At 31.1% G+C, this 13,565-nt stretch overlaps 1 protein-coding gene across 2 annotated transcripts; it reads right to left on the bottom strand.

The window, feature by feature from the left end:
• Positions 1-6,481: 6,481 nt before the first annotated feature.
• LOC100781939 (uncharacterized) lies at positions 6,482-11,856 on the bottom strand. Of its 2 annotated transcripts, XM_006583727.4 has the most exons (4): positions 11,467-11,807; positions 10,399-10,561; positions 7,861-10,287; positions 6,482-7,749 (listed from the first exon to the last, which is right to left on the bottom strand). In XM_006583727.4, the coding sequence occupies exons 1-4, from the start codon at positions 11,578-11,580 to the stop codon at positions 6,692-6,694; spliced, it is 3,762 nt and encodes a 1,253-aa protein (XP_006583790.1). In that variant the 5' UTR covers positions 11,581-11,807; the 3' UTR covers positions 6,482-6,691. The 2 variants fall into 2 exon arrangements, with proteins under 2 accessions (XP_006583790.1, XP_006583789.1); XM_006583726.4 differs by having other exon boundaries at positions 6,482-10,287; positions 11,467-11,856.
• Positions 11,857-13,565: the final 1,709 nt, after the last annotated feature.

Here is a 13,565-nt window from a genome sequence, read left to right as displayed (position 1 = left end):
AGGTCGTAGGCCCCTGTAGGTCGGTCTGACTTATTCCCACCCCTAATGCATATGTTCTCAAAGGAGCATAATTTCATTAGTGGGTTTGCTTTCATTCATCCATGCTATAGATTGCTTTATTTTTTTCTAATTATTTTCTTTCTCAATTTTTACGTAGTTTCTTTGTTTTTTTTTATGATTGTACTATTTTGTTTGTAATACTTTTTTTGTCTCTTATCTTAATCTCATTCCACTTCCATTTGCTATAAGTCATGACTTGACCCCTTTCTAAGTGAAGAAACATAGCATCTTCTTGCCAAACAAATTTGGGTCTACTATTATTCTTCACCGCTTGAGCTACAAGATTTCTAATTTATTTGCCATAGGATTTGTTTAGAGAAGTAAAACTTGATGGCTCTTAAATACTTAAGATTTCATAGCTTTTATCAACCAGTTTTGGTATGTTGTATTTTATTTGTAATTTATATACTTCTATCAATGTTGATTTGTATAAAAAAAAAAAAAACTATCAATGTCTTGCTGTAATTTTATAAACCATGTGTAGATTCTCTTCTTAGCCTCTAATTGTCCATTTCCTTCCGAACATAGGCCACAAAAGGTAGCTTTGCGAGACTTATTCATATGTGAAATTGTATATTTGTAATGGAAAAAACAATCATGTACTTCACATTACTAATACAGTGTTTTGAATCATAAGATAAGTCAAAATATTGGTGTAGTTTGAAATTTTAAAATTAAAAGAAATTGCCCGATTTTAAATAATATTAATTTGAAAATTAAAAGAAATTGCCCGATTTTAAAGCTTTGACAGTTGTTAAATAACGGTAGTATAGTACTTTATTAGAATATTCAATAAGAGAGTAATAGGGTAATTTGTAATTTTAAAATAAAAATAATTAACAGATTTTAAATAATAGTAGTTTAGAATTTTAAAATTAAAAAAATGCCAATTTTTAAACAGTAGCGGTCTAGAATTTTAAAATTAAAACAAATGGAAGTTTTTAAATAATTGTGGTTTACGTTTTTCAATTCTAAAAATGGAGAAAAATAACTACTTTATACAGCCAAGCAATTAATTAACAAATAATATTGGTTTATCCAATTAAGCAATTAAAAAATATCAACCAATTTAACATAAAATACGTATTAAAATAAATATAAATTACCGTAAATAGTAGAGCCACAAGAATAAAAGAAAAATAGAAACAAACACATATTGAGCAAAATAATTTATAAACTAAAACTAACACATGTCAATAGTTTAATTTAAATGCATAGTTAATATATTAAATCCAATTACAGATTGATGTGTATGATAAATTTATAATCTTTTATAATAAAGGTTATTTTAAGAATTATTTCTTTTTAATGATAGAATAAAAATATTTACATAATCAACATATAATAATTTAAGTCAGTACACTTTTTTTAAGGGATTTAACTCTATACACTAATTAATATAAACAACAAATATTGAGTAGTGAGAAAATTAATAAATTAACTAACTAAAAACAATATAAAACAAAGAAAAAACATACCGATAAAATTCATCAAACACAAAATAATTTATTCAGCAAATTAATATACACATCAATTCATATAATAAAAATAATATTACTAAACTAAAATTAATATATGTTAATACACAATAAGAAAAAATATTATAATATATCAAATTTAACTTAATAAAATGTGATAACAAAATAAAAATATCGACATATAGATGTGTAATGCCTTTATTTCTGCTATAATAATAATAATAATAATAATAATAATAATAATAATAATAATAATAATAGTAATGTTATGTTTTTCATAATTGATTTTATAAGTAATTTAGTTAAATTACAAAAGTAATTGAATTTAATTTTAGTGCTTAAATGAATTAATTAATTTATAAGTTAGTGATTGGATTACTTGTGTACGTGGTTAGTGAGTTTTACTGATCTAAGAGGATGAGTTTTAGTTTATGTTAGAAATGTGAATATATATAATAAGACTTATATGTTAAATGATGGAATGCCTAGAGTCATAAATCTTTCCTAAACTCTTAAAGAATTTGAAATACAACACAAAACTTTTCTTTTTATTATCTTTTTTCTTTTAAACAAAACCTATTCCTTAAAGGATTTGAGAAATTAATTGTCTTGATCAAAGAAGATTTTTTTTTTCTTTCTTTAATGGTTGTCTCCATTGGTTGTCTCTTAGTGTCATAAGTACATTTTCTCCATTAAAAAAAAAAAAAAAAACTCTTCTCTCTCTTTTAAATTCAATTTTTGTTTTCTCAGGAGAACCTATGGAGATTCCATGGAAAACACTTAATTTTGAGATTTGAATTTAACTTTGGGTTGATTTTGGATATGATAATGCTCTTAGTAATTTTTATTATATCATTTATGTTTGTGTATATAATAATTACACTTCTTTATACCATTATACGATTGGCATGCATACTATATAAAAAATCGTATTAAACTAATATTAGTGTATACACGCTAATGCATTGTGAAATACCAATAAAAAATATTTCAATTTTAATCAAAAAAATATGAAATAAAAACGTGGATAGCTAGTAATTACAATGAAAGAGAGGAAATACATTAATAAATAAGGATGGCAGTTTCTGTTAGTGCTGTTAAATCAAAATTAATGGTCTGTTGCGGATTAAGAAAATTGAGTTATCTTAGGACTTAGCTCCGTTTGTACTTTGTACTGATATGGTCGAATGATTTTGACGGCAAAAATCTCTCGTATCGTTTATCGTATTTTAGAGTTGGAAAATGAGCAACGTAAACGGTAAACCCAATAAACCAGTGTGCGGATAGAAAGAATAAAGAAAAGTGATGAAAGTAATAAACATAATAAATAAATAGTATGATGATAAATAAATAAAAATTTAAGATTTGACACTTTATTAATCAGTTACGTTATTATTTAATAGATCTTAATTAATGATAGGTATTAAAATTAATTATAAAAAATTTCAATTAGTAAATTAAAAAAAATGAAATTTAGGTATTAAAATAAAAATGTATTATCATATTTTAATATAGTCATACTCTTACAACAATATATTATATATTGAAATTTAATTTTTATATTTATAACTTGATGAAATTCACTATAAATATCTTTACTTATTAATTAGATCCTCATATTTTATTTTTTAACCCAAATATCTAACCTAATAATAAAACTATTTCAAATAAATAAAGGTCCAACATATAAATATGTTAATAATATTTAACAAAAAATTTAGGTTACGGAGCTAATCAAGCTAGCTTATACAATTCAATTCATTTTAAAACTTATAATTTTAAGTTCACCTAATTTGTTATTATATGATATTTTTGGCTTGAGAATACAATTTTTTTTTTTACAAGAAACAATCTTATTTGAATTTGATAAAATCATAACAGGCCACAAAACTTTTCTCTCAATTATCATAATTACAAATCTAAGACTCAAACAAAAGACAACCAATCAAGTTGAAACAATCCCCCACTAATTTGTCCAAATATCATTTTGATCAGATTTCAACCTAATCATTAGTTGAGTTTTTTTCATCAAAGTCATAGAGTTATTATTATTATTAGGACCACTATCTCTCGAAGCTGACTAATATCCTAACAGTTCTTGCTATTCCAATTAACATTATCAAAGAGTAGTTCCTGACTAATTTATTTTGAACTCTTAGCTTCCAGACACAAAGCCTAAGCCACTCCCTGCAACTTAGGCTCTAATACCAACCAGAGCAGAAGAATCGTACATTAGAAATAGAGTTGGTAGTTGCTTACTACAAAGTGTCAAACAAGTTCAGTTCAACTATAAAGATTAAGCCAAGAATTAAACTAAAGCAAGAATGGAAGCAAGAAATAAACTAATGCAAGAAGGAATATAGCATAAGAAATCTTGAACAACAAAAGACTTGATTGAAACTTCAATGGAATACCATTTTATTGTAGCAACAAGGTTTATATAAGAGGAAAGAAAATAACTTAGCTTATACTCACAAGAGAACACTCCTAGAAAAAGTGCACTTTTAAGAGAAAACTCAAACTGAAATCTAGCATGCTAGTCTCTACATGAGACCCCTTATTTATAGTACTCTTTTACAAATAAAATAAACACTCATGTTGCACATTATATAATATTATATTTGAATAGTAATATTTTGAAATCTTTCTTGAAACTTGAAGGTAGTAATTGCTTCGATGATGACTTCTTTTGGAAGAAAGAGTTTTGACAGATTTTGGGACTTGAAATGTTGTCATTAGGACTGCATGTTCATGATGAAGGGATAGCGAATCTTGGTTGTATGTTGATAGCAAAATCTGTGCATGAGAGAGAAGCTTTTGGCCTTATGCAAGGCTGAATGCTCTTGGTATTCAGATTTTAAAATATGAATGTGTATCCTAATGTGGTACCATTTTGGGTCTTGCGTTGCCATCTAATTTTTGCTTAGGTGTACCTTTCATAACAGTCATCTTGGTTGTCTTGCAAAACATTTTCAGAGTCTGATGAGGCCTTGCCCTCGAGGTCCACTAATGGTGTTAAATTCATCTCTTTTAATCTTTCTTGTAATTCTTCTTTAGAGGTTGTGAAGGCCGAGGCTATCATCATCTTTTGTTTTTTTTTTACTAAAAATGATGATTCTTTATTGGTTTGGACTTTATCTCAGACCTTTTGTTGAGACATTTTTACCCATTAATCAATTTTTTCTTTTCTTACCAACGAGATATCAAATTTGCTACACCATTTAACTTGTATTGATCTAGCTAGATATTGAGTGCCTCTCTCATCAAAGAATTTTATTGAGTCTTGAATCATATCATAATCCCAGGGCATAACCCATGTTATGTCTTGGCTGACTACAAATGATAAAGGTGGTTCTTTCATTAAAATATTGACTACAAATGATAAATTAATATGATTGAACCACTTGAGGAATCATTTTGGAAACTTAAATGAAATTTTCTTTTTGCACCAGAAGAACCACGAATGTTGAAAAGGCCGAAGGTAAAGTGTTGTACCAAGCATCAATATAATCATAATAATTATATGATTGCAGAGAAATTTGTCTTGAAAAAACCTTGAATTTATAGAGTTCTTGATTCCAATCTTGAACTAAGCGTACTTTAAGGATCTTTGCTTTCGAAAAACATGATACCCTAACCCATTGGGTCGTCATGATGATCTATTACTATTGAATCTATATCAATTAGGATAAACTGATAAAATTTTCTTGTTTTTGCTGGTTCATGAGGAATGTAATAGTATTAAGGGAGAAGCCCTTTGAGCTACTTCTCTAGGGTAAAACCTAGACAATTTTTTTTTTAATTATTATTATCGACATAAGCTCTGATTTTTTCTTGATAGTTTTGATCCGAATAAGATGAATATATTATTATTATTATTATTATTATTATTATTATTATTATTATTATTTAATTTTTTTACATTTACAGTGATATATAATATTTATAAAAATCAACAAAAAGATGACCACATTGAATTCATACTAAGTATCATTTTATTAAAAACTTCGTACTCCATTGCCCAGAGGCTCTTCGCTATGCGAAGGTATGGGGGAGGGATATTATACGCAGCCTTACCCTTGCATATGGAAAGATATCATTTTATTATTTAAAAAATATTATCACATTAAAATCAACAAAAATATTTTACCAATGAAAAAAGTTATCCTCTCCTTTATTTCCCTACTAACTCCAGCTATTTTTTTCTAGATTCCCATTAAAATGTTTACGGGTTTCGTACTAGAGCTTATTTTTAGGAGAATACTTCATCATTCACTCGGTATGCATCAAGCATTGCTCTATATCTGCTGCAGCTAATTAGCACCAGGGACCTTCACATAGACGCTTACGGTGCCATAGTGGCATACTTTAACTGTGTGGAGCAAAAGAAGACTTGGAATTAGAACCATCCCTATATATGTTTCCATAAGTGGTCTATCTTATTCTTTCTCTTCCCAACATAACTCTGCAGAGATAATACTAGTTTGCTTTGTAGAGGAATGTGACAATAAGAATAATATTACACTTTTATAATTATTTATAAAAGAAAAGAAAACAATATGTTTTCAAATAGAAATAGAATTGGGTATGGAAAACAAATCCTCTTTCCCAGCTTGGATATGAATCTAGCTCTTAGACGGGGTAGTGAATCAGGTAATAATAAACCTTCAAACCTTGTTTCTGGATTACCAAGCTGTATCCAAAAGTCACTACAATTTGAATTGGGCATGCTCATATCATAGTTTCTCATGAGTGTAACAATGATGAAGCCATTTTCAAATGCACAATGGCATAAAATGATCTGCCCTATAAGTTAGATCCGCAGCAAAGAACAGCTCTTGGGTGAGAAAAGGTAGTGTTCCTGCAATATCTCGTGGGATGATCATGTTTAAAACTTCAAATGTAAACACATTATACAACATTGATTCATGTTTAGAACCACATTTGAAAATTGTAACTTGCGAACGATCACATATATATTCTCCAATGTTTATGAACATAATAAAGCAAACGTGCATGTAATGGAAGGAGCAACCTCCTCTGCACCTTCTAGTACTCTTTCAATGAAAATTCACAAATTAAACTGAATTAAAAGTAACTACCGATTTGAACAAGGGAGGACTTCCCACTTTGAAGTTGCAGTCTTTACTTCATCATGAACCAGATGTCAATGAATTTAGCTTCTTTTCATACAATTTGGCACGTCGAAGAGCATCTAAGGCTTCAGCTTGTTTCCCAGAACGTTTCAAATTAAGTGCCTTGACTTTTTCTTCTTTGATTCTTTCTTCTAGCTGAATTCTCTCTTGGTTAGAGTTTTCAACTTTAGCATTGGATTTCACAGTCTCTTCTCTTTCTGGGGCTTTTGACACAACACTTACATCATCAAGTCCAACAGCTTTCAGAGCAGACAAGAGTTGAGGATCGAGAAAATCCTCAACAGTCACATCATCTACACCATCTGATTTATTGGAATCTTGAGCTGTCAACTCCTCCAACTGGGTTTCAATTGCCTTTGCCCGTTCAAACAAAGCTTCAGCTTCCTCTATTCGGCCTTCCCTCCGTAGCTTTAGGGCTTGACGTTTGTGCCCTAGAGACTCCTGTTGCAATTTAAATCGATCACGGCTACTCAATGGTTTTGCACTAACATTTGACAATTCTTGTTTCTTTTGTACAACATTCTTCACAGAGGCAGAAGCAGTGTCTGGCTGCATACTTCCATCCTCCAAGCCCTTCTCCAACAGCTTGGCCTGCCGGAGTTCCTCCTTAGCTTCTGTTAGTTTCCCTTCTCTTTTCAAAGTAACTGCCTTCCTTTTATGAGCCAAAATTTCCTGACGCAAGGTAAGGAGGTGCTGAGAAGCATTATCCTGAACAGCATTTGGCTTGTTTATGTTTGGCTTTTCAATTGCATCAATCACTTCTCTTTTTTGAGTTGTATCACTGTTTTTGAATCCCCGATCTTGGTTAAAATTCACTGAAGTGTCCAAATGAATAGTAGGATCAGCTTGAGATGAATTAGCTGAACAAAGTTTATATTCTTTATGTTTTTGAGTAAATATTTCAGACATGTTACTATCATCACTGGCAAGTAAATCTACCATATCCATAGAGTGGCCAGCTGAGGAGCTATGACCAATGATTTTTTCTGCTTTCATCTTTTTTGAAAGATTTTCACTTGAAGTACTCCCGTCGGCAGATAATGAATGCTTACCATCTGCAAAGTGAGAGGTTGCAGGAATTAAATTATTAGACTTCCTTAAGATGGCAATATTTGTCTCATTGTTGATTCTTTCTAAACCAAATGTTGATTCAGAACTATTCTTACTTGACCAAACCACAGATGAGGCTGAAGCATTATCAACTTCAGTAGCAACTCCCAAACTCCCAAGCCTTTCCTGGAAGACTGATGATTCAGACAGAACAGATTGTTCATCCATGGAAACATTAAGTGACAAGTACTTGTTCTGGTTAGCAAAATCTTCTATTTGGGCTTCCAAAGTTTTGGACTGCCTCAAAATTTCCTCTGCCTCTTCTATCTCTCCCTTGCGCCTAAGAGCAAGTGCCTTCCTTTTCAATGTTAAAAGTTCTCTTTGAATCTCTCCCTTACTTCTCAAAGCTGTAGCAGGAATGCCTGAAGAGGAATCAAGTGCAGATAGATCCACAGTATGTTTAGACCTAACAGTAGCTTCCTTAACTGGCTCTTCTTTTATAGTCATAGGTTCAGATTCATCATCCTTCCAACCTAGATTAGTAAGCATTGAATTCAATGTAGGGTCATGCATATCCTGTTCTGAAACAACCATGTCCCTTTCTTCATCAACTGGAGGATTGAAAAGTCTGTCTTTCATGACAGTGGCCTCAACCTGTGCTTTACTCTTTGCAGCATCCATCTCTGCCATCTGGGCTTCTAATGCTTTGGCCATTTTAAGAACTTCCTCAGCATCTTCAGCTTTCCCTTCACGCCTGAAAGCAAGGGCCTTTCTCTTTAAACCCAAAAGTTCCCTCTGAATTTCAGCTTTACTTCTTGGCGCTTGAACCAAGATATTTGTAGAATGCTTACTTAATGAAGCATCATTGACAGGCACAAAATGATCATCATCTTTCTTCAAAGGCTTGCTTGGAGAATTAGAAAGATCATTATTGTCATCATTCCAACCCAAGTCCCTAAGGAATGAAAGATATGTTGGATCAGACATATCTTGATCTGTTACGTCATCTTCACTTCCTTCCTCAAGTGGCAGATTTCTACTGAAATCAGCTTCCATATGTGCTGTATGTGGGACATTATCAGTGGTATTTGTCCGTGATATTGTAACATTCGAAGCCTTGTCCATCTCCATCAGTTGACGTTCAAGAGCTGCACCCTTCTGCATTTCTTCTTCTGCTTCATTCATTTTCCCTTCCCTTCTCAATGTGAGAGCCTTCTTTTTCAAACTCAAAAGCTCTCTTTGAATCATCAATCTGCTTTTTGGTGCCACTCTGGAAGCAACATTATTAGTGGCACTGGTATTTCTCTCATCTAATTGAATGGAGTCTGATCCATTACCAGCAATTTCAGAACTCACACCTTTCCTTACAGCAGTGGATTTTTGTGACATAGTATTATAATCTTCAGGTCCAGAGCTGTTAAGACCCCTTTCTAATAACTTTGCCTTTTTCAAGAATGTCATTGCTTCTTCGGCATTACCTGCTCGCTTTTGATTAAGAGCCTCTCTTTTAAGAGACTGAATTTCACTAAGCAATTCTTCTTTGTCAAAGGTTTGTGACTGGGAAGATGTATTTTCAGGTTCGGTCCAACCTAATGATTCCAAAGCACCAGCTATTGCGGGGTCCATCATATCCTCATCGGTCACTTCAAAATTACCGTGAAGGTCATCAGGAATGGCCAAAAGGCGTTCAAAATCAAAACCATCCCCATGATCGTGCAGATTTGATAATTCTTTATCATCATTCATGCCACGAATTAATGCTGATAGCTCATCATCAGAATCTTCAGCTTCAGCAAGGAGTTCTTGTTCTTCCAGTTCCTTTTCTAAAATTTTAGCTCTTTTTAATTCCTCTTTGGCTTCTGCAAGCTTACCCTCGCGCTTCAGCATTAGAGCATTTTTTTTCAGAGCAACAACTTGGGACTTGTCAATCTTGCTGCCCTTTTGTTCACCAGTTTTTGTAAAGACTTCTCCAATCAGTGATGAGAGTTCACCCTCCAAACTCAAGTTTGATGACTTTTTGTCTTCATTATGTAGATCCATATCAGACCATCCCAGCTCTCTAAGTTCAGAAGTAAGATCGTCCTTTACTCTACCCACATGAGAAAGTGACTTTGTTTTTCTGTCAGACTCTGCAGGAATGCCTTTGTTAAGCATGTCAGACAAGTTTCCAGAAGGCAAACTCTTCTTACGAGACTTTCTTAATTGAATTTCCAAAGCATCAGCCTGCCTCTCAAGTTCCTTCCCTCTCTTAAAAGCTCTCAACGCCTCGTCAGATTTCCCCTCTCCTTTCAGAATTTTATGCTTCTTCTTCTCCTCCAAAGCTTGCTTACGTAACTCATCTGGAGTGGTGGATTCCAAATCAATACCCAAAACATTAGGCTTGTCATTTGAGACAATTTTTTGTATGTCTTCATCAAAATTGGAATTACTCGAAGAAGATGCAATGCCAATTGATCTTTGTCTGCTGGGAACTTCGCCACTGGCTTGACCAAGAATCTGGTTCAAAACTTCTTCTTCATCTCTAGGTGCTGATTTCAAGCTTCCTGGATAAATTGAAATGAATATTCAAAAAGTATGGAACCATGTAGTAATAATGAAAGTAAAATAAAGGAATGTTAGTCTAACAACATATTAAGAAAAATAAATAAAAACACCTCTCCCAGGTCTGCGTCCATGTCGCAACTCAAACCGTGCTGCCTCTTCTAGTTTCTTACAAGGTTCACAAATACGCACAGGTGAATCACCTTGTCCACGTAAAACCATTCTTTGTTGAGTACAGCTGCCACAAAAGATTCCCCCACACCTCCTACAGTGATGCTGAAACATAAAAGAAAATTGCAAAAATGTAAATAAACAAATTTTGGACAAAAAATTCAGTTAGAGTTCAATCAGATTCATTCTTATAAGCAAACATGGAAGATTATCTTCCCAATACCCAGCATCTCATGTTTCACACAAAATGATGAAATGAAATCAACAAGCATATTATTCATTTATTGTAACCAAAGACTCCATGAAGCTTCAAACTACAAGTCTGATAAAAGGATTCAACTCGGTAAGCTTCAAACACGGTGAGTGATCCTCTCTTAGGCAGGTTACAGATGCAATGCACCAAGGAAGGAGCATCAAAACACTTTCACATGACAAGAACAAGTTATACTTGCTAACTTTATATGAATGAGTAGGAAGCAAAATTTTGCATATAAACTCCTAAGAGGAAAATGATCTGCAATTAGACATGGCTTCACAGAACAAAGAGAATTTGCACATACAATATTTCTTATAAACACAGCAATTAGATGCAATTAACTAATCTGATTAAGAAAAAATCAGCCTAACTCGATTAACCCAAACAGATCCGCGGCCCACTGAACTAAAATTTAATCACTCTTTCCATTAAGAAATAGGTGCAAACTTAATACGAAATTAACTATCTGTACCATACAAACAAAAAACACCATAAATACACACAAACATCCAAACTTCGAAGCCAAAAACCAACTAGCATAACGACATCAGCCAAAGTTCTAATCATTCATAAATAATATACGAGCAAAAATTTAACGACTTTAAGATTTTCGGAAACACCCACATAAAATCCAGCACTCTAACGGGAAAATAAATCATGGGTTTTCCCTCTAATTGCAAAAAGTTTCAGTATTTACAACAAAATATATGAAAAAAGTGGAAATCGAAAATGAAAAATGATAACCGGAATTAACCTTTCGATTGATGAAGGTGAACTGAGAGGAACATCCCTGGCAGTGTGAAGCGTCGACCACCCAAGTATTCCCTCGCAGCGAAGGCTTTGGCGGCAACCCGATCTTCTCCAACATGTTGTTGCTCCTTTCTACGCCTTCTTAAGATCGAAAAGGGCAGAACTCAAAAGGTACAATACAAAAACCGTTTTTTGTCACAGTGAGACTCTGATGAGAAAGTAAAAGAAGAAAAAGCGATGATGGTTGGTGGTGACGGTGACGACGATCGCAAAACGAGTTCACGATCCGGTTCCTGCACGTCAAGTTGCTAGTCGCAATTGTCAATTGCAAAGTACGTCGTCGCTTTTGCTTTGCTTTTTATTTTACTTTTTTAATTCAAAACAATTTTAAAAAATAGCAACAGAAACCCAGTTGTCACATGTGTTCGCATTTCTATTACATTTTCTATTTTTATTTTGCTAAAATTTATATATTATAATAATATATCTTATTATATATAATTAATGTGCATTTATAATTTAATATGTTTGTAATATATATGTATATATATAATTTTACTTCTTATATTTTTATTTATTATGATATCATGATAAATTAACATATTATGTTTGTAAACACATATCTATTTATGCACAATTGAATATCATTCTATTTAAAAAATATATTTATAAAATATTAAAATGGTAACATTAACATATCACTTGTTGAATTTTTTTTTTCTTATTTTAGTCTTTAATTATCTTTGCTTATAGGGTATATATATTTTAATTCTAAGGATTTTTTTTATATATGTCAAAATAAAATATGTGATGAAGAAAAAAAATAAGAGAAATAAATAAATATATAAAGTAAATATAAAAAAATATGTGTACAGAATAAAGATTATCCGCACATTTTTTTAATTGTAATTGAAAAATATAAAAAATATCATTCAAATCATGTTTTCTTTGAGGGTGTTTTTAAGTTTGTTATCATTTTTTAAACATTTATATCCAAAATTAACAAATTATAAAAATATACAATGGTGTTTGTTTTTTCATTAGTGTTTGATAAATAAGAAATTTATAGGACAATGAAAATAGTTAATTAATCTTTTTTATTTACTTTTTTAGAAGAAAAAAATTAAAGATAATATTATGTTAAAGTGAACACATTAGCTTAAAGATATTAAAATTCATGTTCCCTTTTTTTTTGTAAGAGAAGATTCATGTTTTGATGACTTATCTAAATTCATTTTTATAAACTCTCATTAAAAGAAAAAAAAATCATCTTAAACACCTTACAAAAATTCAATAAAATTATTTCTTAATATTATCAACTATTGATTAAGTCATTTCTTCGTAATTAGATATTTATGATCCAAATATAAAATTCAACAAAAAAAATTATCCAAATACAAATTCAAAAATTAATTTTAATACAAATTTGTACAACTAAATGCTATAAGCATGACATGATCAAATACAAAAAAAAAAAAAAAGAGATATCATCATGTTCTTCACAATTACGTTTTTTTTCTTCTTTTTCTTTTCCAACAGATTCATGGCATATAAACTTCAAATTCCCCAACAAAATCGAGAGAAAGAAAATCATAGCAATACAAAACAAAAGGAAATTAATAAAAGACAAAATTAACTCATAAGAAGACAAATAAAAAGTCTATAAAATGTAATAGGTTTTCTTATTTTGTCTACCTCATTTCTTTTCTATTATCTATTCAGATAAAAGATTTTGCCAATATAACACCATACATGTTTTCACCATTCTTGAATATTAGCAAATTATATATTCTCATGACTTTTATTCCCTAAAGACATAAAGATAATAAAAAACAATTAAAAAACTTCTAATATGATGAGATAAGGGAAACATTATTAGGTTTTTTCTTCTTTGCTTCTAAAAATACTTAAGAAAAAGCAATAAAGTAAACAAAAAATGATGTAGAAGAAGAAAAAACAATTAAAAAATTTATAAAATGTAAGATGTTTTTCCTTTGTCTATCCTGTCTATTCTCATTTTTTTTTCCGGTCAAAGAGTCTTTGCCAACACAACACCATACATTTTTTTACCTCATGGAATATTAGAAAATTATATACTCTCAT

This window comes from Glycine max, chromosome 7 (genome assembly GCF_000004515.6).
Source record: "Glycine max cultivar Williams 82 chromosome 7, Glycine_max_v4.0, whole genome shotgun sequence".
Taxonomy (NCBI): domain Eukaryota; kingdom Viridiplantae; phylum Streptophyta; class Magnoliopsida; order Fabales; family Fabaceae; genus Glycine; species Glycine max.
The sequence above is the reverse complement of the archived record's forward strand: the minus strand, read 5'-3'. Positions and strand labels throughout refer to the sequence as shown.